The sequence below is a fragment of the Hyaena hyaena genome, unplaced genomic scaffold, assembly GCF_003009895.1.
Source record: "Hyaena hyaena isolate Hyena2069 unplaced genomic scaffold, ASM300989v1 scaffold_316, whole genome shotgun sequence".
NCBI classification, from domain to species: Eukaryota; Metazoa; Chordata; class Mammalia; order Carnivora; family Hyaenidae; genus Hyaena; species Hyaena hyaena.
This window is the reverse complement of record NW_024080946.1, coordinates 585,613-613,512: the sequence shown is the minus strand read 5'-3', so window position 1 is coordinate 613,512 and position 27,900 is coordinate 585,613. Positions and strand designations below refer to the sequence as shown.

General features: G+C 61.1%; 1 protein-coding gene across 1 annotated transcript; it reads left to right on the top strand.

Annotated features, from left to right (window-relative positions):
* Window positions 1-27,462, top strand: MGLL (monoglyceride lipase). The gene is made up of 5 exons (XM_039248640.1): window positions 1-174; window positions 5,299-5,367; window positions 10,088-10,177; window positions 22,220-22,435; window positions 24,720-27,462. The coding sequence occupies exons 1-5, from the start codon at window positions 1-3 to the stop codon at window positions 24,843-24,845; spliced, it is 675 nt and encodes a 224-aa protein (XP_039104571.1). The 3' UTR covers window positions 24,846-27,462.
* Window positions 27,463-27,900: the final 438 nt, after the last annotated feature.

Sequence of the window (27,900 nt, the reverse complement as noted above, 5' to 3'; positions counted from 1 at the left end):
ATGGTGCTCATGAGGGATGTGGGCGCTGGTGAAAGCAAGCTTCCCGTGCGTTTCTCGTTGCAGGGAGGAGCCATCGCCATCCTCACGGCCGCGGAGAGGCCAGCCCTCTTCTCCGGCATGGTCCTCATTTCGCCTTTGGTTCTTGCCAGTCCCGAGTCTGCAACAACTTTCAAGGTAAAGGGGCTCCCAGGTCCGTGCAAGTGCCGCCCTCCCTGGGACCCGAGCATCCGCTGATGAGCTACAGTCTGGGGGAATGGACTGGAGTCCATTCTTGGGCGTCACACACCAGTGGGTGAAGGTGGGGACACGGATCAGACGGTGTGGCCCCTGCGATTCTAGATTTTCTACAGTCGGGTGTGGTTTTGTTTTTCCTAGAGGACAAAATTAGAAAACTGCTTTCCTGTTTGTGCCTGTGCTCTTGGTGAAAGTTAAAAAGAGAAAAGGTGACACACGTGTTACGAATCCAGCAAAATAACCTTTGTTAACAAGTCAGGTGCAAGGGCTCGAGCTGATTTTCACTGAATCCTTGCCAACTTCAATGGAAAGCACACAGCGAGTGGACTTGCAGGCAATTTGTAATTGCGACACAGAGGCCCACTCACTGTGGCTGTGCTCCAGCCCAGAGCACTTCTCCCTCTGACTCTAATGATCCGTCGCTCTGCTTCATCCATCACTTTGTGTTTCTGGTCATACTGTTAGGCAGCAGCACACACGTACGTGCTCTTGCATTCTGGGGCTGTGAGCTAACAAATAAATACAGGTGACCCTTGAACGACAGGAATGACCTACGTGGGCCCACGTATACACAGATTTGTTTTCCATAAACATAGTACCGTACTGTAAATACATTTCACCTTCCTTATGATTCTCTTACCAACGTTATCTCTCTAGCTCACTTTACTGTAAGAATACGGCATGTAATACATACAAGATACGTGTTAGTCAACTGTTTATATTATTGGTGAGGCCCCCAGTCAACAGTAGTTAAGTTTGGGGTGAGTCAAAGTTATATGCGATTTTCGACTGGACAGAGGGTGCGGCGGCCTAGCCCTCGCATCGTTCGAGGGTCAACTGTACCTCCTCGAAGTAGAACAGGTGCTCTCTCTCCCTGAGAAAGGAGATGAAGCCATGGCCTCAACAGGACTGCTTGTTGTCCTGGGAATGTTTGGGCTGGGAATGTTATGGACCCATTCTTTAGGCTTGGGGTTTAAGAGAGAGAAGAACTGAGAACTGAGTGAGAGGGAGAGTCCCAACCCTGTGGGTCTCAAGGGAAGGGTCATCTCACGCCAGCGCCCAGAGGGGCTGCTGCCTCCTGAGCCAGTTGTCGGGACTCTCAAAGGGCTTGAAGGGAGAGGTCAGGGGTCACGAGGCCACCGGGGACGGGGCAGCCGTGAGCCATAGCTTACCTGACTTTCCCCGGCCCCAGCTTCAAGTGACAGCAGGGCCATTTAAATAATCGCCTGAGCTCTGACGTGTTTTCCTGAGGACCCAAACCGGGGGGCACCGGTACGGGGAATGAAACATTGTAAAAAGGTCTCCAAAGTGTTTCCTCCAGCCCACAGCCCACAGCCAGAGATGGGTCGGGTAGGTCCCGTGTACGGGCTCTCGGTTCGATGCAGAAAGATGTCACTGATCTGAAATGGGGACGGGCTGAGCACAGCTGTCTGCTACTTTACCCAGAGAACAAGGATTTACCCCATTTGCCGACGAACAGAATTTTCCTCGTTGTAAGGAAATCACCAGCGACATCGTGACATCAACTCCCAGGAGCGAATTTCAGTGCTGTGTGAGGACAGCAGTGGGGACGGCGGCCACCCTGGCGTGGAAGGAAACGAAGGTGTTCACAGAACCACAGGGAAGGAATGCGCAGACAGGCCGCCTCGCGGTCACTTCGGCAAGAGGCACGGCTGCCACTGGGGACAAACCACTCGAGGGTCCTCGTCCAAGCAGGAGAAGCGAGACCGGGACCCTTGTGCTCTGACCCAGGAAGATGCGCTCAGTTCGGCGAGTGTCACACGGGTGCTGTGCTGTCCACACCCCAAGGCCCCGGGTAGAGGTCGCCACCTTGTTCTGGGAACGGGAGGGAACACAGAGCTCGGGCAGGGCGCGGGGGCCCGCGGGGTCGCAGCTTGCGTGACTGATTGGAATCCAGGGCTGTCCCTTCTCCGGCTGGGAAGTCCCCACAGGAGAAAATAGGTGGACGCGAACCCTTAGAGACATGCCCGGAGGCAGCGCACATCGGGTCGCGGTCGCAGCCCGGGGGTGGGTGGGCCGCGGGGCTTCCTCTCGGGTCACTGGCGGAGGTGGAACGTGTGGACTGGGCTCCAGCGTGACCTCTCTGCGCCCTGTGCTAATAGATCACCTTGTCAGATCAGAGGCCGGCCTCCCCGGGGGCTGCTGGTCTCCTCTTATTAACCAAGACAAATCAGATTTCCTGCTGCCCCCAGACCGGAGGACGCATGGTCCCCGCCGTGAAATCTGTTGCTGCGCCTGGGTCTGGGCAATTTGGACTGACAGGGTCTGTGATTCATTTGCCTGCCCGCCCGCCCCCAGACGACTCGATTGCCCCGCACACGGCCAGTCTTGTCCGACAGTCTCTGGGAATCTCTGTTTAAAATTTAAACGTTGCCAGAATAGTACATTCGTACGCTTCTAACTTCGGACGATGAGGATGTACAGCAAGCAGCCTCCCCGCACGATGGGTCCGTCTGTCTCCCCAAGCGCACACTCCATTCGCGCCTGCGTTTCGCACGGATGAGAATGCACCGCTCTGTGCTTTCTGATGGCTCTGTTCTTGTGGTTTGCTTCTTCGCTTCTGTGGGTTTGGCTTTAACGCGGTAGTTTTACTTAGCAGTGGCTGTGTGGCTCCTTCCCCGTCAGGTGACAGGAATCGCTGGGGACAGGTGCCGGCTTGGGTGAGGGCTGTGGGTGCTAACAGGCCTCAGAGGTGGACAGGCTCCCAGACGCCACCCCCACCTGAGGAAGCTGAGGCCGAGGAGCGGGCCTTCCCAGGGCGGAGTCCTGGCCTCCAGCCGCGTCTCCCAGAGCCCAGCCCGGGGACTCTTTCAGGTTGACGTGATGGCCACAAACTCCCGCTGGAGATTCGCGAACGCATCGAAGCGGGCGGCATGAGGCGTCTGAGACGACGGCCCCCCCGGACTGTCAGAGCACCAGACCCACCCCCCCGCCCCTGCACACATCTGGCTCCTACCTCTGTGTTCCCTCTTCAACATGCTGGGCTATATTTAGCCTGGAGAGCAGGCGACGAGGACAGAGGCTTCTGGCCCCAAACTCTGTGTGTAGAATGTGGCTGCGGATGGGAAGTGACAGTGGGAGGAATCTGGAACAACATCCAGTGTCCCTGAAGGAGACCATGAGACTTAGGAGACCGGTTCATGCCCCGCGCCCTGGGGGTGATCGGGCTGGAGTCATGCCCGCGTACGGAGAGGGGCCTGGCTGCCCAGCTGGTGGGCGTGTGAGCCGGAGCCGGATGTCCTCACGTGGCTTGCCCTGGGGTAGCCGGCAGGAATGGGGGGTGCAGATCACAGAGGAGCCGGGGCACCTGAAAACCCCCTGGCCTTGCCCTGGGTCGGGGCAGGGGCTCCGCCCGCCAGGAGGGCCATCCTGTAAACGATCTCTGCCTCCTGCCTGGCGGCTGTTCCCGGGGTCCAGGGTCAGGGATGCAAGGGCCAGTCCTGTGCTTCCAGATGCTTCCACTCCCCATCAGCCAGGGCACCTGGCCAAGTAGAGAGAAGAGCTGCCGTGAACCCTGCACCCCGTGCACGACATGCATTGTCTCGTTTCCCTTCTGTCACCGCCCAGCAAGGAGAGAAACCCATTCCCAGTTTACAGACGAGGAAATGAGGCCGATTGTCTTGCTCAAGGTCGGCCTGTGCCCCAGCTCAGGCCAGCGGCCAGGTAGGGTGCTCCTTTCACCCCGAAACATGTCTAAGGTCCGCTTCCCTTGCCTGGAGCCCAGTTCTCATCTGTTGTCAGTCGCTAGCCTCCAGAAGGCCTTGGGGCAGCGGAGGGACCGGGGTGGAGGGCGATCGGGCGGGAGCCTGGGAAATCGCTGCTCTTTCGAACAGAGTTACCGTTAACCCGGCGGCCAGGGCGTCAACCGTGGCATGAATGGGGCAGCTGCGACGCACCTCGGGGAGTCGTTACCCCTCTCCTACGGGTGCTGTCGGAGTCGGGGCTCAGACTTCTAAGCACTCGGCATTCAAGGAACGAGTCACCCCTCCCCACACGCCTCCGGGACCCCTGCTACGCGGCAGGCACGGGCATTCCGCAGCCAGCAGGCGCTCCGTCCTCCCCAGCGCGGCTTCCAGAAAAGGCACGGCACGCTGTCTAGGGTTGGCGGGCCTGGCGGTGCACTCCCTCCCCCGAGAAGCTGTGGGCCGACCCCGGCACAGACGTCCCCCTCACAGAGGCCTGGATTCGGGCCCCCTTTGGCCCAGGTCAGCGTGCTGGGGCCACTCGAGAAGATAGCGCTGGCGGTTCGCTCCCTCCTGTCAAGTCTCTCACTGACGGAAGCTGAAAAATGATCTGAGGGACCCATTAAAACCTTTCGGATCAATAACGGCGTTTGTGCAAATCACTGGTATTTAAAGTGATGGACACGGCACTTAACCCAGGAGCGCCCCAAGGGCGTGTCAAGGACCCTCGACGCGCTCTGGTCCCCGGCGCGTCAGGAGGGGCACCTCACTTCTGGGGGAGCCGTCCCTTTCTGTGCGGGTGCATGGACGCGGGGCTCTGGCCGTGACGGTGACGCCTGTGGCTCACATCCTGTCCCCGAAGTCTTCACTCCGAATGGCGTCGGCAGGGCTCTCTCCTCAGGCCCCAGCCAGTCCTTGCTGAGTCTTTCCTGGGGCCAGAAGCCAGCGGGCACTCAGACACGAGCTCCGTGGGGACCAGGCTTTGTGTAACCTCCACGGCAGCCCGTAGAGCTCGCTTCATGGTCCCCATTCGAGAAACGGAGAAACTGAGGACCATAGACTTTCTTGCTGGTTCAGAACCAGAGTTCGAATCCAACTTTGCCCGGCTTCCAGTCTCCCTTTTCCGGGGCTGGGGTCTGGCGACTTTGTGCCCGTTCTCTGTAGGTCACCCCCCACCCCAGTTATTCTCCGGTGACCAGACTTGGGGTCCCTGCTGAGTCGGCACCGCGGGGGGCTCTACGGCGGTAAGACCTGACTTAACCTGCAGGGGACGAGATGGGGGTCCCACCCCAAGAGAGGCCGCCTGCAGCCGCCCTCCCCGCCCCGAGTCGGATCTGAGGCCCTCTCTGCACTCCCACAGGATCATCCGAAGAGCCTGGCCGAAATGGCAACGCGACTGGGATTCTCTTCGATCCCAACCTCCTTCTGGGTGAGCCGCACCCCCACCTCTGCCCACCCCCGGAAGCAGGTGGCGGGCTCTCCCCGCTGACAGTGGAGGCCTGGCTCACGGTGGGACCGCAGCAGCCTGAACAAAATTGATCCTCGGGGTGTGGGGGCTCTCCGGCTCTTTCCACCCCAACTCTGTCCTTACCCGGTGACCGTTCTTTACCTCATACCCCCTGCTCGGCCCTCCTGGCTTCCTGCGTCTCGACAATCAACCCTCTGCCCCTGCTTACGACTTCTTTCTGCCCCTCCCCCTCCCTCCCCCCGGTAGCCATGAGGCTGATGAAACATCCCTAAAAGAACAGCGGGGGAAGGGAATAACATTTGCAACTGTTCAAAGCTCCCTGCCCCCGAACGCTTCTCTGGGTTTTTTTGTGGGAAAGAGGCTAAAGCACCTGATTCTTTTATTCTTTTTTAAACCATATGCTCGTCATCAAAAGATTCGCCTCTACCCAGTCTCCTCTTGTTAGAAATGTGGTTTGGAAGTCACCCTGCAGCTTTCGAAAAAGAGCTGAGGGTCAGGGCCGTCCGAACATCTGTCAGCCTTTCGTCACGGCTCCCTCTGGCATGGACTCCAGGGACGGCCATGTGCCCCCCACCCCCCGTCCTAACTGGGACAGGATGAGAATCGAGAACGCTTTCTGGACTCCAGCTGCTTGCTGGAGTCACCCAGGGAGCCTTACCACACACACACACACACACACACACACACACACACACACACGTGCCGGGGCCCCACCTCAGGCTAATTCAATCAGCATCTCTGAGGCGGGGGCCTGGGACATAGCGGCTGCTGCCCCCTCACCTTCAGGGCGCACGAGAAAGCTCTGGGGGCCTGTAAAGACGCAGCCCCTGATCCGACAGGCCAGCGTCCTCAGGGGCTGCTGGTCTGAGGGCCTCACGGGGAGCAGGGAGGCCATGGAAAACCAGGAAGGGACGGGCCCGAGGCGGGCGCCACGCCCGCTACCAGTGCGCCAGTGCAATGGAAGGCACAGAAGGGTCCGCCAGCCTCGGGGACCCCGAAGCCCAGCCTCCCGTCCCGTCCCGAGCCAGAACCGTGAGCCGCGCATCTGGCCCAGGCCTCTCCGCGGACTCTCCCTGGGGTCCACCCACGCCCAGGCCTTAGCGCTCTCTACCCGCTCAGACCCTCTGGTCTTGGGGTAACGGCCTGCAGGGCTGAGCATCAAGTCGCAAGCAGGCCGGACAGAGAAAGGGCTGCCGTGTCTGTGCCCCGCGCTCCTGGAGGCGTCTGCCCCTCAGCGGGGTTTGTGACTGAGCCCCCCGTTCCTGTTGCGCTGACTCCTGCACCTCCGCGACATTCCAGCACCTTCCGCGACACTCCAGCCCCGGGGCTGTGTCGCTGCTCCCCTAGGCGCATTCGCCCATCCCGAGCCCACAGCAGTGGCACCCTCAGAGGGGCAGCAGTGGAGCCCAGGCCAGTCTCCTCCGGGATGAGGCCTTGGGCAGCTAGCGCTTGGCTTATTGTCCTCGGATGGGGGGGGGGCGACGGCCCGCCGATCAGCCCATAACTCTTTCATTTCCTCCTTCCTTCCTTCCTTCGGTTTAGCTTCCTCTCCTGAGGTAGATGGAGCCCTTCTGGCCCCTCTGTCCTTAGCCTGTGACCCCAAAGCAAGGATGGTTCGACCACAGCACTGGCTTTTCTGAGTCTCTTCGGGCCTCAGCTGTTGGCATCTTGTGCTGGAAAGCAGGACCTCGGCATGTGGGAGTAGAAATGGTCCCGTTTAAGAGGCACCAGTCGTTGGGGCGCCTGGGTGGCTCAGCCGGTCGAGCGTCTGACTCTCAATTTCGGCTCAAGTCATGTCTCATGGTCAAGAGATGGAGCCCTGCACTGGGCTAGAGCCCGCTTGGGGTCCACTCCCTCCCTCTCTGCTCCTCCCCCACCCTCTCTTTCCCCCTCTCCCCCCCCAAAATAAATACATAAACTTAAAAAAAAAAGGCACCAGTGGCAGGAGCATAGATTCAAAGATGAAGGTAAGTGTTTATCTTCATGAAGGGCTGGCTCCTGTGTGCCCAGGGCCACGCAGAATCGGGTGACAGGCAGCAAAGCCTAAACTGCCGGCAAACGAGGAATCTGGTGGCGGGCTTAGGACGCGGCGCGGTCTCTCTCCTTCACTTCGGCTGCGGGCTGGGCGCCCAGCTGCTGCGCCCCTGCCCCTTTCCCTGGCCACGGGCCATCTAATCTGGGAACAGGCAGGAAGCCACACGGCAGGCAAACAGCGGTGTCCTCGAGAAGCCTGGGCCAGAGGGGACAGGCCCCAGGCCCAGCGAGTCCGCGAGTCCTAGGTGCGGCGGCGGTGGCGCAGGTCGGCTGTTAGCCATCATGTCCATTCAGGGGGCTGCAGCAAATGTCCAGGCGCCAGCCCTGCAGACTCTGGGAGGCATGTTGAGTTTGCCCCTCGTGACGTCGGGCTGCTGCTGCTGGAGGGCCTAAGTCCCAGCAGATGCGCCTTCCGGTACCTCGGAGCCCAGCGAACACGGCCCCCCACCTCCCTGCGCGTGAGTCACTCGTATCTGCTGCGTTTTCTGTGCATTTACACACGTGTTTAAGCTCTGAAAGCTCAGATCCCAAGTCCTGAATTTAGATTCCCGGAGGAGCCAGGTGCCGGAGTTCTGACATCAGGTCCGCGATTGGAAACGCCCAAACTCTGGCCTTCCTCAGAGCCCCCCGAGCTCCGTCCAAGCCCTCCCAGTCCCGTGCCCGTCCGTGGAGCTGACCCCAACCCCACCTTACCTCTCGACCCCGCTCAGCGGCTCATGTCCGTCCCCTGAGGCTGCAGACTGTGCGGCTGAGTCCAGGCCCTTACACAGCGCCCCCAGTTGGGTGTCCTTATATTTCTACACGAGACTGTCACACGTCAGCCCGGGGCCTGGCACATTGGTGGCGGTGAGCTGACAGCATGCGGTTTGCTGAGCCTTAGAGGCAGGGAGCTGCGTCCTTGCCTGAAGCTCGGAGACCTGACGGTGCGACCTCAGAGCAGCTTCGCGCCCCTGTGCTGCTTCAGGAGCAGAGCCTTGTTTCTTCTCTGCCTGACCCCTGGCGTCTGATAGACAGTCGTCGTGTGAGGTTATGTCCTGCTTGTACAGCCGGAGGCATAGGATGCTTTAATCCTTCTTTGTAAAGTTTTTCTTTATTTTGAGATGGAGAGCGTGAGTGGGGGAGGGGGAGGGCAGAGAGCCGGGTCGGGGGTGGGGAAGAGAGAATCCCAAGCAGCTCCAGGCCCTGAGCCGTCAGCGCAGAGCCCGATGCAGGGCTCGAACTCAGGAGCTGTGAGATCGTGACCTGAGCCGCAGTCGGACGCACAACCGACAGAGCCGCCCAGGCGCCCCCACAGGACACTCTGTGGTTCTGAGTGTTCGGGGTGTGCAGAGCGCAGCCACTGTGGACACAGGTTGTCTCAGTGGGTGCTGTTTGGGACCATCCACAGGTGAGGTTAGGCCCACCAGTTACCTTCATACAGACAGAGAGAGGGGATCACGACGGGCAGAGGCAGGAAAGGGAAGACTGGTCTGGCCCAGACCCACCCCCCCAGCTGACCACGGGGGGTAGTGCCGAGCCTGCCCCCTTGTCTGTTAAATGAGGATGAACCCCGGCCTCATGGCGTCCGTGTCAGGATTGAAAGACGGGGCCCCGGGCGCTGTGGGCGACACGCCAGAGATCGTTGCTCGGTGGGTGTTGTGCCCTCGCCCTCGCTGAGGGCACAGGGGCCTCACCTCTTAGCTCCGTGATGTGCGCCTTCGACCCAGAGCGAGCGTCCTCTGCTCGCCCCCTTCCCTGCCGTTCTAATTTCAGCGTTTCACAGCTCGCTTGTGAGAGGGGCCCCCTCCACCCTGAGCATCTGCGCACAGCGCGGAAGTGAGAAGGGCCCCCCCGCGGAGACGTGTGAGATGGAGCTCACGCCCCGCCCGGAAACACCAGATCCTGCAGGAGAGAAGGGGTGGGGAGGGGGTGGTGCCCGCACCAGGGTCAGGCTCAAGGAGCATGGGTTAGGCGCCCACTGTGTGCCTGGTGCTTTCGCACACAGTGGCCCTCTGGGCGAGCGCCACTGACATAAGGAAACGGAAGCTCCGTGATGTTCGGATCTCACGCCCAAGGGCACAGGGCCACGCAGCCAGGGGTCACATCAGGTCTCCTTCCCTCGGCCGCGCATCTCCTGATCAGGCTGCTAGCGACTTCTCTCTCCCTCCGAGAGAAACCAAGGCAAGCACCAGATTCTTTCTGATCAGAGAGAGCACTTTCCTCCGGGGCCTCCTGAGCTCCCCTGCTTCACGGGTGATCTGGGTGATTTTGCTCCTGCTGTGGATTATTGGGGTTCCCAGAGAAGGGACTTGTGCCGAAGAACTCGGCTAGGCGGCCCCTGTGGAGAATTCAGAATCGCAGCCGATGGATGACTGCGGGAGGGGGGGGACCACACAGGACCCTGAGCAGGTGAAAAATAGACGCGGCGTTCCCGCCATCAGCCGCGGCGGCCCACCTCCCGCCCGGCCCACCCACGGCGGATCCGAGCCAGACTGACTAGAGGCTGCTGAGTCAGAGCCGGGGGGGCCCTGGGGTGCTGAGCCCTGGGAGGCGAGCCTGGCCCGTGTTCAGCTTGGGCGTCACGTTCCTTAATTTATCGTAAACTGTCCCGTGGGCAGAGCTGGGCCTGGATCCCACAACTCACTCCCCTTGTTTCCTTCCCCGCTAGGTCTTTGCCGCGAAGGTTCTCAACCTTGTCCTGCCAAACTTGTCCCTGGGCCCGATCGACTCCAACGTGCTCTCTCGGAATAAGACGGAGGTGAGCGTGTTTCTGAAAACCTGGGTCGGGGGGCACCTGAGGCTGGTGAGGGGCTGAAGGCAGCAGCCCCCGGGGCGGAAAGCTGAATTCTAGATCTGTCTCTCTGCCCCCCGCCCCCGTCACTGAGGCCCTCCGTGATGGGGACACATCAGGACTGGATGGGAAGGGACGGGAGGCTGTGATGCCTGAGCCGTGCCCGGAGCGTAAGGAGCAAACCAGATGAAGTTGTGTGGATCAGCCAGAGCTCCTGTGGCCACAAGTGACGGAAACCTAAAGCAAAGTGATTCAGGCAAAAGGGGGCATTTATTGGTGACTGGAACTGAAGGCTTCAGGCATGGCTGGATCCAGGGGCTCAGAAGTCTCGTTCACCGACTGGGTCTCCCCTGCTCTCATATCCGCTGGTGTGGCTTCGTTCCGAGGCAGGCTTTCCCCACGTGGAGGCAGACGTGACCACCGCAGCAGAGGGACAGGCTGTTGGAGAGCCAGCGACCGCCTCAGGGCTGATTCTCACTGGCTGACTGTCCAGGAAAGGGGGGTCATCAACCCCACCCCAGTCCACGGGCTCAGCATAGAGAAGGGCAGGTTCAGGGGGTCCAGTTGGGACGGTGATAGCAGATTGGACTCAGGCCAGGCTAAGAGTCATACGTCCGTGTGTTGGGAAGTGAGAGCCAGTGCAGGGGCTGGGGGGCGGGGGTGTCTGAGGAAGAGGGTTCCTGGGAGAGGCCGCCGGGCCGGCAGAGTCCTGGCTTGAAGGGAGGGCAGCCACCACACAGAGGGCAGCGGGTGAGCGGCAGGGGGTAAACTGAGGTCAGATCCCCCTTCTCGTGGGGGCCACCGCCCTGGCCGGAACGGTCCCCGCGCCCCGGGCATTGCTGCGCTGCTCTTTGCAAAAGCAGAAGCGGCGGAAAGAAGCCCAGGAGGAAACGGCACGGTGGCCTTGGGGGAGAGGAGCTGGGGGCTGTGCCATCGGGTTGAGGTCACCACCTCCGGGACCGGGCACCAAGGTCAGCGGGGACAAAAGGTCAAGGCCAACTCATGTGCCTGAGACGCTGGGCCTGAGGGCAGAGTCCACAACCGCAGAGATCGGCGTTGGCCGTTAAGGCGCCACGCGGCAAGCCCGCCCTTCCCAGGGAGCTGGAGTCGGCGCCTGGCACCCTGCTTCCCGCTGAGCCCTGGTGCTGCGTGCCAGGCCGCCGCGCCTGCCCTTCCAGCCGCCCGGCGGCCCCGTGTCGCACGGGAGCAGACTGAGACTCGGTGGGTCGAGGGGAGGGCCTGGGCCCACGCCCCGGAGGGGCTGGCCTGAGAGCTTAGGTGGGAGTGGTCCCCAGCCTGGTCTGTCTGTGGGCGCGAGGACCTGCGTGGGCTGGTGGCCCGGGGACGGCAGGCAACCCTGGGTATCTGGAAGATACTGGAATCATCTTCAGGATTCCGCAAACCGTTTTTGCCACTCTTCTGCCTCAGTTTCCCCTCTTGCCTTAGGAATTTGAAGTCATGGGCTCATTGGTTCCCCGAGGGCCCCGGAAAATGGGTTTCCGTGAGACCCAAGCACCCAGACTCCAGCTTCATTATAAAATGAGACCTGGTCCTCTCGGCCACTCAGAGGGCACAGCTCAATGGGAAGGAGAAACCTTGATCAGGAGACTGGCTCCCGGGTCCCTGAGGGCCACCTGTTGATGAATGACCCCAGCGAGAGACCCTAGGTGGTGGCAGTGGGGGGGGGGCTGTCAGGGGCCACGGGGATCCCATCCACCCAAGCCATCCACACCCCGTTGAAATTTTTAGTCTTCACTTTTAAAACGCTCTGTGCTTCTCAAAGCCACACCTGGGGGCTGAGTTTGACCCACCAGGATCAAAGAGTACTTGAGGAAAGAAAAGAACATTTCAGTTCAGAAGGCCAATCTGTACAGACAGAAGGCCCCACGTTAGGACCCAGAAACGCCGAGGTCAAACTCACGCTGTTTGATCCGATCCTGACGTGTGCGCATGAGATCGACGTGAACCCCATTTCACAGATGAGGACGCTGAGGCTCGGGGGTTAAGTCGGGGCTCACGTTGTCCGGAGTGGCGCACCCCACCGGGGCCAGAGCTGAGCCCGTCTGATTCGGAAGCCCCTTCTTTCCAGCTGCTGTTTGCAGTCACTGAGCTCTCTTTCCTGTTTTCCATTGCCGGGTCCCCACAGCCCGCGGCGGGGGCCACGCGCTGTGTGCAGGGCTCGCTCTGGGAGGGGACAGGACGCCTCCACCAGCAGGCGTCCCCAGTAATGGCCCTGGCGTGCACGTGCAGTCTCCAGCAAAGCCAATTAGCCTTGCCTCCGCGGAGCTGGTACAATGAGAGACGGAGGGGGGGACGCTCCTTTGCCGTCCTTGAGCCGAAACACCCAGGTGCAAATCCAAACTGTTTCTCTCACCACCTGAAGGTGCTTGGGCAGAAAAGGAAGATCGTGAAGTGATTCCGAACCCTCTTTGTTTAAAAGTGGCACATTTCCGAGCTTCTATCTCGTTTTCGAAATACTGGAAAATTCCACCAGTTAAGGAGGCCTTAACAGAAGCCGGGAGTCTGGGGCGAACACGGGGCCCGCACCCCTCGTTTCTCATCCTGCCCGCTCAGGCAAACCAGGTGACTGTAGAAGTGCGAGAACCTTCCGAGGAAGGGGAAGGCTGGGCTCCGGGTGGGATGGAAACGAGGAGCGAGCGCTCCCACCCCTCGCGCAGAAGGCCGTCCCCACTCCGGGCTCTCTGCTGAGCCTTAAAAATAGCAACGCCCAGGGGGAGAATGTGCTCAGGAAAGGCCCCTCCCTGGCTCTCTAACATCTGGGTGTCTCAGGCTCAGGTATTTCCCATGGAACCCTGCGGCCCTAAAAGCCCCAGAAAGAACAGACGCGATGGCCTAACGAGCTTACTAAAGAGCAGGGCTCTGGGAAGACGTGCAAGTCTGTCTCCGGGGAGCCGGCAGGCTGAGGGCCGTGAGGACTGTCGTTGCCACACCTCCGGGAAGTCAGTCTTCTCACCGGTATTCGCATCTGTGGAAGCTTGGGCCCAGAGAGGGCAAGTCACTTACCCAAGGACACGCAGCCAAGAAGTAAGGGCCCGAGCCCAGATCTCTCTACTCTGAGCCAAGCGCCCTTGGCCACACATTCCTGAGAAAAGGGTTGCCACTCAGGCATCTTTGAGGTTTGCCGACACAGTTAGCGTCCCTGGTCAGAGCCCGGGGGTGGGGGGGAGGGGGGAGGACTGGCAGACTTATTCATCATTCCGCCCCCGGCCCTGAGCTCCGCAGAATGTGGTGAATCCCTCCCACTCTGAGGAGCCTTGAATGTTCTAAATAGTTCTTGGGCCCAGGGCTCCGGGGCAAGAGGGGAGGAGCGGAGGCTGCCTCACCCCCGATGGCCCCGATGCCCTCCCCCCCCCGCCCCCCCCGCCCCAGCCGCACACAAACAGAACACGCCGCTTTCTCTGGGCACCATCCTTCGGCCGGCGGGGACTGGGAGAAAGAGGCGGCTGCAATTCCGAGCCTGCCCTCAACGCGGGGCGTCCGCCGTTTGTACGCAGAGGCGACGTGTCTCCTGAACCCAGTCCCTGTTCTAAGTGTGCGGCCGCCCTCGGAGCACAACCTGGCGAGTCGTGCTCATGCCGCTAGGGCCATATGGTGCGGTCCAGGCGCCCAGAGAGCCGCGGGGAGGGGCCCGCTCTCTTCCCTCTTTTCTCCGGGTGGGCGCCGCGCCGGACCCCCAGCCGGCACTTCCGGGCACCCAGCGTTGAGGATGAGCACCCCCCCGCCCCCGTCTCTTCTTTCCCCCGCTTCCCACCCCTGATGGCAGGGAGGCCGTGTCTGCCCGCGGCCCTGCCGCCAGGCCTTGGAGAGCTCGGCCGTCACTGAGGCTTTTGACTAATTGCAACCACGGCTCAAGATGGCCCGAGCCTCCCACTCTGTCCCCAGGACACAGCCTCCCGCAGAAATCCACTCCGAGCACCAGTTATTAACCCTCCAGCGTGCCCGGCGCGGTCAGCCCGTTGTGTTCTGTGCCTCCACCTTTCCTCACCTACATTCCCCGCAGACGACTTGTCTATTGGAAGCAGCTAAGAATTTACCAGTGACTTAAAAAAACAAACAGGGGCGCCTGGGGGGCTCCGTCAGTCGGTTAAGCGTCCGACTTCGGCTCAGGTCATGATCTCACGGTTCGTAGGTTCGAGCCCCGCGTTGGGCTCTGTGCTGACAGCTCAGGGCCTGGAGCCTGTTTCAGATTCTGTGTCTCCCTCTCTCTCTGCCCCTCCCCCGCACCCTCTCTCTCAGAAATAAATTAAAACAAACAAACAGGCCATGAGAATGTCTGTCTATTTACGGGGGGCGGCCAGCACGGAGCACGGGGATGTGACTCCCTTGGTCTGTGCCCTGCCCACGAGGGGTCCACTGATCTGTTCCCCCCCCCCCCCCTCCCCCGGCCCCTCGCACGTTTCCTGCTCGAGGCCCTCCTCACGCCGGCTCTGGGAGAAGCACACAGAGGCAGGTCCCTGAAGCCAGTGAGTCTCCGGACAGTCAGGGGTGGTCGGAGCTGCCAGACAGACAGAGCGGAGACCTTGACGGGCTCTCCCTGCCCTGCAGCGTCGCGTCGTCAGGAAGAAAGAAGCCACCTGCTCGGCCGGTTCACGTGGGAACGTCCCCTGGGCCAAGCGCGCTCAAAGGCACCGTCCGTCACCTCGAAGCCACCGGGGAGCTAGGATTTGGGCCCCCGTTTACCCGAGGATCGGATGCAGCCGACTTGCCAAGGCTGAGCCTAAGCCTACGCAGGGGACGTTTGTCTCCTACTGGCAAAGGGAAGCCAAATAAGGAAGCTGAAGCCTGGGATTGCGGGGAAAGGAGCCTTCCCCTCCAATTTCAATTATGGAGAACTTCAAACCTACGGATTCACGGACGTGGGAGTTCGCCGCGCTCCCACGGACCCTTCCCCGCGATTCACCAAGCTGGAGATGTTCCGCCACACTTTTTTCATCCGTGCTTGTGTGTGACAATAGCACGTGGCTGTGGTTTAAGTCTCTTCACGCTTATTGTAGTCATGTACACAGAAGATACAACTTACCCCTTCACCATGTCAAGTGCATGTTTCAGCGGCATGAAGCGGCCGCGCCCGCCCATCCTCCCAGACGGAAACCCGCTCTGCCCCCACGCCTCCGGCCCCCGGTGCCCCCCTCCCTACTTTCTGTCGCCACGAACTGGACGCAATCACACAGCGTGTGTCCTTCTGTGACCAGCTCGGTTCACGGAGCAGCGTCCTCGAGGCTCATCGTGGTGCAGCCTGTGTGAGAACGTCCTTCCTCCAGAAGCCCGGGTAATATTCCAGGGCACAGATGCACCAGCTTTTGTTAATCCGTTCATCCGCCAGCGGACACTCAGGTTGTTTCCGTGTCTTGGCCGCTGTAAATAACGCTGCTGTGAACATGCGTGTGCAAGCATCCCTTCAAGAGCCTGCTTCTGGTACTTTCCACCCGCAAGGGGTTTGCGTTTCTCTAACGATCAGTGATATCGAGCACTGGGCTGTTTGTGTCTCTTCCCTGGACTAGGGTCCATTCACATACTTTTTCCATTTTTCAGTCAGACGTTCTGTGTTGCGTTGGTGTTGCACTGGAGGAGGTCTTAGTCTGTACTGGGTGCTAACCCGTTATCAGCATATGATTTGCAAGTACCCTCTCCCACCCGTGGGTGCCTTGCTACTACGTTGGTGGTGTTCTCTGACGCGCAGAGGCTTTCGTCTTGATGCAGTCCGATTACCTACTGTTTTCTTACACTGCCTGTGCGTCTGGGGTCATGTTCAAGAAATCGCTGCCCGATCTAGTGTAGCGAAGTGGGTACGTTGTCTTTGCTGAACCCTTCAAAAGTTAGTTTCAGGCACCAGGACCCTAAACTCCTGCGTATCTCGGCGTGTGTTGCCCAAGAGGAAGGAACCCAGATGAGGACACTCGCACGTGACCCCAGGCCATCGTTGCGCTTTGGCAAAGTGTCAGTAACTCCCCAGCTTCATTCTCTGTCTAATCTGCACTTTGATGTCCTTAGTTGCCACCGACTTGCTAAGACTCGCGGTAACGTGATCTCGCTGTTCGGGACCCGCCGCTGTGGACGTGGTCCCGTGAGGCCCCTGTGGCCCTTTCCGGTTTCTCTTGCCGTTTATTCAGCCCCCGGGCCTGAGAAGAGGTGGCGGTGGCCAGTGTGGCTGGGTGGATGATACAGTGGCTGCTTTTCCCTTCTTTTTTTTTTTTTTTTTTTTTTAAATATTTTTATTTATTTCTAGGAGAGAGAGAGAGACAGCGTGAGCAGGGGAGGGTCAGAGAGAGAGGGAGTGTCACAGACTGAAACAGGCTCCAGGTTCTGAGCTGGCAGTCAGCACAGAGCCCGACGCGGGGCTCGAACCCACAAACCGCGAGATCATGACCTAAGCGAAAGTCGGACGCTTAACCGACTAAGCCACCCAGGCGCCCCTGCTTTTCCCTTCTTTTGGTGACCACTCAGAGGCTGTATCTGGGTTCGGGCCCACAGTTCAGGCAGCAGCCTTCCAGAAGGAAGCCCAGGGCCGTGTGCTGGGTTTTTGCCATTATGCCCACGTGCTCAGCTCACAGCTCAACAAAGGCAGAGACCAGAATGTCTAGGAGTCCACACGCTTTAATAGGAAAAGCCGCTCTTGGGAAAGGAAGTTCAGTCATTTGCCTGCTCTCAGTTAGGCGGTAACTCATACATGTAGGCTAATCCTCGTTAATCCCCTTTATACCCAGAACGGAACTACAGAGGCCTTATTTCTGATGGTCCTTATCTGGCTCGAGAATTTCAGCTGCCAAGGCTGGGCACGTCTTCCAGCCGCCACCGCAGTGCCTCGGGCCTCCAGGCCAGCAGGGCTTGCTGCGGGCGGCGGGCGGGGGAGGCCCTGTATCCTTCCCCCACGGTGGCACCCTGCGGGCGGGACAGCCAGCCAGCAGGGTCACAGGACCCCTCCCTCGGGCCGGACCCGGAGCCAGAAGCTGGGAATACCCGGCAGCCGCCCTGACTTCTGGGGTCACGGTCACGGGGCAGAAGGGTGGTCCGGCCGAGGGCAAAGAGGCAGGTAGCGGGCTTGGCAGAAAGAGCACAGGCTTTCCCGCATCAGGGGCTGAGTCCGGACCCAGATCCCGGGTCATGACCTTGGAAACCACACGGTGTCACTGATCCTCAGGCCCCTTGGGGAGCCAGGCTGCAGCCTCCTGCGGTGTAGACGCCACATGACGTTGTTATCGCATCAGCTAACGACGTGTTAAAGATACGGGAGGAGAGAAGCTCCAGCTTCCCCAAAGTGCCTGGGCACCTGTCCGTGGAGGAAACCTGAACTGGCCCTGAAGAGGGGACCGGGGTTCGCCAGCAGACAGGGAGAGGGGCATGAGAAGGGGATTCTGGGAACTGGACATGTCTCTAGGTACAGGACATGGGCACACGGAGGAGGGACAGGAGCAGTGACGGCTCACGGAGCCCCCAGGCTTGGGGGGGGGGTGGCTTCCCGGAGCGAGGGGCAGCTGAGCTGAGCTGAATGCGGACAGACTCTACGGACAGCCAGGCTCCGGGGACAGCTGGACGTGGCTCAGCGGTACTGGGGATGGGGGAGGGGGCGCATCGGCGGGGGGAGCAGGGCAGGGGCCAGAGCCCGTCGCACGCAGCCTCGCAGGGGTCCATACTTGGCCCTGAAGCTGGCAGGAAGCGGGTTCTCTGGGAGCCGTGTGCCCCTGCATGGTGAGCCGAGGTGCAGCGGGAGAGGGTGCGCCGGAGCTCCCACTGAGGGTGCCGGGCAAGCCCGCTTTCGGCGCGCAGTTCACATTCAGGCCGATGTCCGTGGTGAATTCTCAGTTGCCTTTAGGATATTGCATGAACCTGGCATCCATGAGAACACAGCCCCGTGAGCTGCATCTGTAGGCACCCGAGGGGAAGCTGGGCTGTATTTCTCTGCGAGGTGGGAGACGGTGTCACGTGGAACAGCACCTGTGTGTGGGTGCCCAGGGGGCGCCGCCACGCCCTTTGGCAGCCTGTGAAGGATCACTTCATTATCCGTCAGGCCCAGATGTTTCTGGGGCTCCCAGGGACCCACCCCTTTCTTTCCTGGAGGGGCCACCTCCACAGCTCTTGGCCGTCTGAGAGCCCGGGACCCACCTTCACTGTCACTTCTCTAGGCAGGTAGCATAGCCTGGTGAGTGGTGCAGGCTGCTAACGTGGGGCCCAGCTGCCTACGCTCTGATCCCACCTCTGCCCCTTAATTGCTGGGTCACTTTGGGTGCGTCACGTAGCCTCTCTGAGCTTCAGGCTCCTCACGGATGGAACGGTGTAATACCAGTCCCCACAGAAGGTTTCTGAGAAGGGCCAGTGAGCAAATCTAAATAAAGCCCTTAACATAGCACCTGGCACAGAGTTAAGGCTCAGTTTCTTAGTTATTTTTAATGGCATTCTAATTAAAAATGGAATTTTGCATTCCATCACCAAACAGGTTTTTAAAAGATAGGCCAAGAGCTTTGACTAGAGAGGTGGGGCCTAGATTTTACCCAACCAAAGGCTTAAGAAAACCCCCAGCTGTGGATTGCAGCTATATTTACTGTGCTTTGGGGCCAAGCTCCTTCCCACAGAGAGACCTGGTGCAGAAGCCAGAAGCCCGAGTTGGCCCGTTCTTGGCTGTCAAGTTCAACCTCCCTGACAGCACTGAGAGCCTCGGAAAACAGCTACGTACTCGAGGATCGTAAAACACACACGAGAGGCCAGGAGATATTCACAGAGTATGAAACGTATAACCAAAAGGAACTTTCGAGGTTCCCCTCTGGGGGGAAACTGAAGCCCAGGAAGGAGAAGGGCCTCACCCGAGATCTTGTGGGTCAGGGTGTCTGGGGCTCGTCCCCCCTTGCTTCCCAGTCTCAGACTCGGATGCCACCCGCACATCAACAGTGCCACTGCGGACTCTACCCTGGGCTTGGGTGTGTGGCTGTATCATGTCACATTTCCCGAGGCGCTTCCACTATCAGCCCATTTCACAGATGGGCAAGCCGGCTCTAGGAGAGAAGAGCCTCGCCCAGATCGCAGGGCTGGGTGGCCCTCACTCCTCCGGTCTTCCTTACAGTGGTCAGTAGACTACCCCAACCAAGAAAAAGGACTTCAGGTCTCAGCGAGGGAGGTGTCCCCAGAAATCAGTCCTCTGGAGCAAAACTTCAGTCCCTCGGACTCAGATCCACAGCCTCTGGCTGACATGTCCCCAGAAGACACTGTCCTCTATGGTGGGACCAGCTGTGGTCCAAAAAACAGAGGGAGCTGGGCGTGAGAGGTAGTATGTGGTTTTAATTAGGTAGTATGTGTTTTAATCATCTGGAGATAATTGTGGTTCACACATACTTGTGACAAATAATACGGGCGGGACCGCCTGTACCCTGACTCAGTTTTCTGCAGTGCTGACAGCTTGCCAGTTTGTAGGACACTCTCTCAACCAGGATGCCGACATGGATGCCGTCGAGCCCCAGAATCCCTCCACCTCGCTTCCCTACCCCTCCCCTCCCCTCCCCCCTCCCAAGCCCCAACAGCCGCTAGTACGTTCTCTCACTTTGTCATTTCAAGACTGTCGTGGAAATGGGATCATCCAGTAAGTCATCTGTTGGGGCCGTCCGGTTTTGCCTGGGCTAGTTCTGCAGACCTGTGCTCCGGCTCGGACCCTGTCCACTCCTTCCTGGGGATGACGGGACACACCCCACCCCCAAAAGAGGACACTGGGCCAATGTAGACCTTGCGCTGTCAGAAAGCCGAGGCTGCCGTGATTGGGCCAGATGGTTACCTGGGGGAGGGAGGGCCGGGCCCTCTGAGCCTCAGCCCTCCTCTTCCCTCCTGGTCCCGGTTCCCTCCGCCCCCCGCCCCCCCACCCCGGCCACAGTTTATACCACGGCCTGCCCTTTCCCCAGCTCGTCTGTGTGTCCTTCCCTAGGCCCGTAATAGACCATTGTGTAAACAGGGCCTACGTGATCACGGCGTGGGAAAAGGAAGCCGATCGCCACGAGCAGGAAGCCACTCAGATTGTCAGAGCAATTAAACCCGGGAGCGGACGCCTCGAGGGCCCTCGCGTGCCCGGGCGATCCGGGTCAGCCAAGTGTCCGGCCACCTCAGGACGCAGGTGCCTGACGGGCTCGGGCCTGGTCCCGTAAGGGCACCGCCAGGGCCCTGCAGCGCGGCACGCAGAGCCGTTCGCCCGGGCCGCCAGCCCGCCCGCCGCGCCCACAGCAACGGGGGTTTAGCAGGAGGGTCTTGTTTCCCTGCGCGGGGACTTCTCTGGGCCACAGGGTCCCGGGGCAGCCCTCGTCCCTGTGTCTGTACGGGAGGGTCAACGGTAGCATAAGCCTTTCCCCCACCAGAAAGGGCACCCTGAACAGCTGCTCACTCCCTATTGGCCAGAACCTAGTCATGTGACCACACCGCTGCAAGGGAGGCTGGGAAATGTAGTCCTTCCGGGCGGTAGCGCTGCACACTGAGCACCCAGGGTTCTCTGGGGAAAACCGGACCTGGGTACCTAATGACAGCCTCGTCCTCTGCCAGACGGGGGCACTGGGAGCCGTTGCTCAGCCAGCGGTCGTGAAGGGCCTGAAGCCTGAATGGGTTGTACGCTTAGTGCCAGACGTAGGAGAGCTCAGGAATAAATGTCAGCTACCCTTATTTCTGTTTCCCAAACGGGACCCTGCCCGCGACAGCCGGCCCCACGCTGAGCACAAAGTCTGTGTCCGGTCCAAGGTCCTGCGGCTGCCGTTGGCATCTGTGTAGGACAGACTTGGGGCCCAGGGCTCCCTGGTGGGCCCCGGGGCGCTCCCCCAACAGGCCTCCGTGCAGACCCTGAACGACCTGCGCTGCCGGGCCCTGTCCTCGCCAGCCCTTCCCCCCCCTCCCCCCCCCCCCCCAGCAGATGGCCGGCCCCGCAGGAGTCCCGCCAGCTCGGCTGCAGGAAGTGTTAATCCACCTTGTGTGGCTGTTCGCAAACGGTCAGCCGAGCCGTGCTCAGCCCCCGCGTGGAGGAGTCCGGGGTCGGCAGGGGTGACCCAGCAAGCCTGCCCCTTCTTGGCCCGGATCCAGGATTCTGGCCGAGGCCCTGGAGGGGGTGGTAAAGAAGAGGAGATAGAGCCCCCACACCTGGAGGGTCAGAGTGAGCTCAGCGGACCCGCCGGTGGCCTCACACGCATCTCTGCCCCGTAAGCTTCGAGCCCGTGGCTTCTCTGCCCCCTCACCCCGTCCTGACACCACAGGGCACTTCTCCGACTGGCTAAGAACTCACTGGCAAGGATGAGGAAAGTGAGTGAAGGGGTGTTGGGGGCTCACGCCTGCCCGTATGGGCCTCAGAGAGTTCTAGAAACCTGTTACCCAGATTCTGTGGGGCAGATGCCCCACCTCGGGCCGTAGTGCCAGGCACCCCACTGTCCCCTCAGAGGCAGGGAGTCAAGCCAGAGACTAACCCGAGGTAGGGAGAGCCAGGGTGCCAGGGGGATCCTACCAGAGGCCCCACCAAAGACCGGGTGGGCTGATGGTTGAGGAGGGAGGACCCGCCTCTGAGGGCGCAGGCGTGGCGACAGGCTGCTTGTCAGGGTGGTGAGGGACCTCTGCGGCCCAGACCTGCCCCGGGCCAAGTGCCCTCGGGGCCCCTCACAGCAGCCCCATGCCTTCCGGCGGAGCCCCTCTCCACCCAGCACTTCGTAGGCGCTCCTCGGCCACGCCCGCCAAGCAGACATGAGGTCCAGGTGGACGGACTTGGAGAAAAAACAAAATCCACACGGATCAACGCCAAGACCTCTTCAGAGCGAACGCTGGGATGCTGGTCACATCCAGATACAGGCTCGGAACAGTCCGTGGGCAGCAAGGCGGGGGGGACGGGCGCCGACAGCCGTGCGGTCCGCCTTCCGGAAGGGCTGGCATCCATGGATCAGCTAGAATCAGGCCGGAGCCGGAGGCAGACCACCAGGAAACAGGTCTGGGCCCCAGGCGGGGGCCCCCTGCCCACTCGTCACTGGAACCCCGTCTCTCTCCTTCCTGCAGGTCGACATTTATAACGCGGACCCCCTGATCTGCCGCGCGGGGCTGAAGGTGTGCTTCGGCATCCAGCTGCTCAACGCGGTCACGCGGGTGGAGCGGGCCCTCCCCAAGCTGACCTTGCCCTTCCTGCTGCTCCAGGGCTCTGCCGACCGCCTTTGTGACAGCAAAGGGGCCTACCTGCTAATGGAGTCCTCCAAGAGCCAGGACAAGACACTCAAGGTGAGCAGCTACCCCAGCGGCTCCAAGGTGGGGGAAGGTGGTGTCCCTTGGTCTCCCCCGGGGAACAAGTACCAGGGATACCGGGCACCCCTTAACTCTAAGAGAGTGCACAGGCCATTAGCTAACCATTCGCGTGGACGAGCTTGAAAGGAAGCAGAGAACACTGAGTCATCCCGGAAGAGAGCCACACCTGGGTCTCCCGAGAGACTGTCTTCAGCTTGGCCACGGCCAACGGCCAAGGGCGTGGGTTCTGCCTGGGCCCCTAGCTGTGGCCAAGATGGCAGATGTAGCTGTGGGGTTGAGAGGTGCCCGTTTTGTTTGCTGACAGAACCGGGGAGATCCCCGGGCAGAGGAGCACCTGCTAGGGCCCCGTCAAGTGGCAGCTGCCCCCGCGGGTGGTGCTGTGTGGCTGGCTAGGCAGACACAGCCCTCGGGTGCGTCCAGGAACAGACATGTCCTTGGCCAGGTCCCCAGCACCGAGCAACCGTGTGCGGGCACCCCGCGCGTCCAGGGCCGCTTCCTGCTCGGTTATAAGGAGAGCAGGCGAAGTCACACGGATTCCACACCGGCCGAGTGGCGGAATCGGGATTTGAACTCACGTCCTCAGACAGAGCCGGTGCGGCTCTCCACCCCGCATCCCCCCTGCCAGCCATAAAATGCTCCCCGTGCGCAGGCATGGAGAGCCACCCCTGGCCCACACCAAACACCAGGTGCACACACGAGGGTGAAGAGAGAGAAGGAGAAAAGGGAGAGGAAAGCTGGCTCGTGGCAGTCCCCCGCGTGGCACGCCCGGCACCAGGAAGGCCACTCAGTTACTCGCTCCCCGCCCCATCCGTGTCTTCAGTTCAGGCACTACGGGGCACCTGCTGTGTACCAGGCCTGGGGAACAGAGTCCGCGACTCTCCCAGCCAGCTGTGCGAGAAATCTGACGGCGCAGGGGGTCGGGGCCAGGGGTGGTCTGGCCGAGCAGAGGGCGGGTGAAGCCCCTGCTTCAGATGAGGCGCACAGTGGAAGAATGTTCTAGAATGAGGGGCAGCACGCACAGACCACAGGTTGGAAAGATTGGGCTGTGTGCAAGCAGCCTATCGAGAATTCCATGTCGAGCTGCCCATTGAGGGTCCCATTAGAAACTCGGAAAAAGACAGGGAAGCAGGGCCTCTGAAAGATGCCCACCCACCCGTGCTCTGGGAGGCATCATTCGCCACGGCCAAGCGGGGGAAGTAACCCGGGTGTCCATCGAAGGGTGAGCGGATAAATAAAATGCAGTCTAGACCAATGACTAGAAAGGAAGGCGATCGTGACCCGTGCTATGACACGATGAACCTTGGGGACTCGGTGCTCCGTGAAATTAGCCAATCGCGGAAGAAAAAAATACTGTTTGATTCCACTTGTGTGAAGTATCTCAAGTAGTCAAAACCCATAGAAACAGAAAGTCAAATGGCGGTTGCCAGGGGGAGGAGGGGGAAGGAGGGGGGGAGGAGGGGGGAGGAGGGGGGAGGAGGGAATTTAACGGGACCCGAGTTTCGGTTTTGCAAGATGATGAAGTTCTAGAGCTCTGTTGCACAATCGCGTGAAAATGCTTAACACTACTGAGCTGTGCACTCGAAAAAGATCAAGGTGGTAAATTTTGTTGTTGTTGTTGTTGTTTTAATTTTTTAAATGTTTTATTTATTTCTAGGAGAGAGAGAGAGACAGCGTGAGCAGGGGAGGGTCAGAGAGAGAGGGAGTCACAGACTGAAACAGGCTCCAGGCTCTGAGCTGGCAGTCAGCACAGAGCCCGACGCGGGGCCCGAACCCACGAACCGCGAGATCATGACCTGAGCGAAAGTCGGACGCTTAACCGACTAAGCCACCCAGGCGCCCCAATTGTTATTTTTTTTTTAACCACAGTTTAAGAAAGAAAAAAGAAATTTGGAGATGGCTGGTAGCAGCCCTCCCGGCAACGGCAAATAGGCGGTCGGGGGCACCCATGTAGAGTCCAGGGATTGGCTGGGGATGTAAATTCCTGAGTCACCAGCCCGTGGATGGTTTTAAAAACGCGCGACCGGACCAGGCCGCTCCAGGGAGGGGTGAGGCCGATCTCCGGCGTGCAGAGGTCATGCTAGCACAGCTGGGGCGTTTTCATTTATGTGGGGCATCGTCTGATCGAAAGACAACGACCGCACGAAGAAGGGCGTCTCGACGCAGGGGGAGAGGGCCTGGAGCGCCGGCCGCCCGCCCGCCGCCTCCCTGCCTGCCCCTGTCCCTTCCTGTGGCCCTGACTTCCCGTCTCTCCCAATCGCAGATTTACGAAGGTGCCTACCACGTTCTCCACAAAGAGCTTCCCGAAGTCACCAACTCCGTCTTCCACGAGATTAACCTGTGGGTCTCCCAAAGGACAGCGGCCGCAAGAGAGGGGTCCCCGCCCTGAGCCGACCGGCTGCGTGACGGGCCCACGGGCGGTGGGTCGGGGAAGTGGCGGGAGGAAGGGCAGAAGCTGGCTTGTCAGGTGCGGCCTGCAGGGGGCGGGGGTGGGGGGCACACACCAGAGAAGGTTTAAATTTCCTTTCAACCAAGACATCCTTGTCATGGGTCGGGCTGTCTGCTACTGGATCTACTTTAAGGGACAGACACTTGATGCAGAAACAGAGAAGGGCCACAGGCAGGTTCCCGGGGAGAGAACGTGCGCGAAGCTCCTTAAAACCAAGCCGAGCCTCTGCCCTGCCCCTCCCCCAGCCCCCACAAGGTTCCCAGGACACCTGACTGCAATAATCAGAGGACACTCCCCTCCTGTCCGTCCCCCCGGCCCCCACCCCAGGACGCCCCCACAGCTGGCCTCGCCTGGTGGCCTCTCTCTGGCCGAGGGGCGAGGTGGCAGGCGTCACCTCCCCCGGGCAGTCTCATGTGCCCCCCCACCCCCCCGCTGAGGCCCAGAAGATGCCCAGGACTTCCTCGAGCCGCCCCCAACCCGCGTCAGCTCCTCGTCAGCCTGGAGCTGGGCTTTGGGACGGGGTGAGGTTTGGCCCAGAACGAGGACTTGGGCAGGAAACGCCCCCTTCCTGCCGGGGAGCCGGGCCGCCACCCAGGGCTTCACGCGTTGGGGGGCCACCTTTCCTCGCGCCTGACGGTCCCTGCCGCTATGAGGGAGCAGGTGTCTCAAAGATCAAGTGTCTAATATATAACGTATATTCTAAAGCAGAGACTATGGGGGGGGGGGCCAAGGGGGGCTTGGAGGTCGGGGAGCCCGATGCCCCCACGCGGGAGGGTCCTGGTTAAGGAAGGCGCTAAGGTGCAACCCCGGGAAAGTGGGGCCCCGGAGCGCAGCCCGTCCCCGTCCCCGCGCCGCCCTGGGAGCCTCCAGGCTGGCCGCACAGCTACCTCTGGTGGCAGAACGAGAGAGTCCCAGCTCCGCGGCCCCACCCAGGGCCGCAGCCCCCGAAGCCACCGCAGAACGCCGGCGACCAGCAGGGGGCCCGGCAGGCCTGCCCGGCCTCTCTCACGGGCCCTCACTCAGTGCCAGCAATAAACGGGGTCACCGGCCACTGCGAGTACTCTCACTTTCAAACGGGACTGCTGTTACCTCACGAGGCGACCCCGGGTGGGGGCGGCACCCCCAGGCCCCGGACGAGGCGGCCGCTCCCCTGCAGGCCCTCTTCCTTCAGCAGCAGGAAGTGCCGCCCCCACCCACGCCCCGTTTTTCTGGGGCTCGATCCGGGCGTCCTCAGAGGGGGGTCCCCCCTGCTCTCCATCCAGGGGCCCTGACCACGCCGCGGTGTGGCCACGAGAGCCGGGGGCGCCCACCCGCGGGCAGACCCCGGCCCCCAGCTGGAAGTCGTGGTCGCCTAGGTCTGTGCTCTCCTGCCCCTCCGGTGGGGGCGGGGGCCGGGCGGCGCCCATGTCCCCACGAGAGAGGCTTTCGTTGCCCAGTCTTCCTTCTCTGGCTCCTCTTCCTTCGGAGGAGAACGATGTAGACAATGCGCTGAGAGGGGAGGTGGGCCCGCCGGGCCCCCGGTGAGTGTGCTCCTCAGCTGAGGAAAAGCAGACCCCCCCCCCCGCGAGCCCCCAAACCTCAAGACACCCCTGCACCCAGATCTGGAGTTCTCGCCCGGAGCTGCGACGGCCGGGTCACACCAGGTCCCCGCGCCCTCCCGGAAGCGTGTGCCGCCAGGGCTGCTCCCCCAGCCGCACGTGGGGCTCGTGGTCTGACCGGGGGACCTTTCTGGACGCGTGGGTTTATTTGTAGGAAAGCTCTAACCGAGATTCTATGGCAGCTCCGCGTCAGTCACCATTGCGTGTCTGCTGAAGACACTGCCACACTGCGCCACCTGCTGACAATGAGCAGGCGTGGGGGCCGAAAGGAGCTGGGTCCGGAGTCCCGCGCGGGGCCACGTGCCCGCCTGCCGTGCGACGGCTGCGTGAGTCTTGAACTGAGTTCGTGCTCGGTGTTGACGCCTCCGTGCTCCGTGCTGGGTTTGGAAGGGAAGGAAGCCACTTGCACGCGGCCCGGCCGCCAGCAGGTGAGAAGACGGATCCCGGAGATGCGACGGATACAGAAGCGCCAGGGGGACGACCCATGGGGACACCAGGCCCACGCGCTGTGGCGGACGCACCACGTTCCCCCGGAACGAGGTCTCACCGGCCCCTTCAGAAGTGGGTTTCATGCCTGACTGTCTTTCCGGGAAGTGATGCCACCTGTAGCAGGCAGACGGGCGCTGCTCCTTTGCAGGGGGGGCGGATGGAGGGGTGCCGGGCCCCCCAGCTTCCAGGGGACACGGGGCTCGCGGTGAGAGCGCTGGAGGAGGCCACGAAACCCCGCCCGCTCTGCTCCGCACCCGTGGCAAGGCCCCCGCTACCTTTTCTTTCTTTTCACCGATCGCTAACACAACCCGTTGGGGTCACCGTGATTTTCTAAGCCGTTTACCAGTTATCGTCTGTGCTCAGCCGCACCCCCACCCATGTACCGTTACTGGGGACTCGTGATCAGTTCAGAACTCCCAAAGGAACCATGTACTCCACAGCTAATCCTAATAAACCGGGTGTTTTCTGCACGGTGCTGTCGTCTGTCTGTCTGTCTGCTCCGAGTCCAGCCACTCCCTGTACAGGGGCCGGCGGGCCGGCTCGCGAGGCGCAGTCGCGGGCTGGGCAGAGCCCGTCGTCTGATACAAGCCGGCGTGTGGTGGGGCCTTGACGGTGCCTCCTCCGTTCTTGGGGACCCGAGCCCGGAGCGGACTGCGCGCCTGCTGTCTCCCGCTCCGGCACCGCCGGTCCTGGGGAGCCCGGGCCGCCCCCGCTCTGGACCCCACTGCACGGCCCCGGCGGCTCTCCTGCGCGCAGCCTCCTCCCACCCGGGCCCCTCTCCTGGGGGCCACCTCCCCCGGGCCCCACTGCTGTCGCCATCTCCTCCCACCAGGTGGCGACAGCACCCTCCTCGGGGTGCCCTTTCAGTCTTCCCCGCAGGCACGGTGGCCGACAGGGTGTTGGGAGTC

Bases quoted from the DNA above. Each gene is read 5' to 3' on its own strand.
- MGLL (XM_039248640.1), top strand. From the start codon at position 1: ATGGTGCTCATGAGGGATGTGGGCGCTGGTGAAAGCAAGCTTCCCGTG. The intron at 5,368-10,087 runs GTGAGCCGCACC...CTTCCCCGCTAG, and splicing joins CGATCCCAACCTCCTTCTGG to GTCTTTGCCGCGAAGGTTCT. The intron at 22,436-24,719 runs GTGAGCAGCTAC...TCCCAATCGCAG, and splicing joins GCCAGGACAAGACACTCAAG to ATTTACGAAGGTGCCTACCA.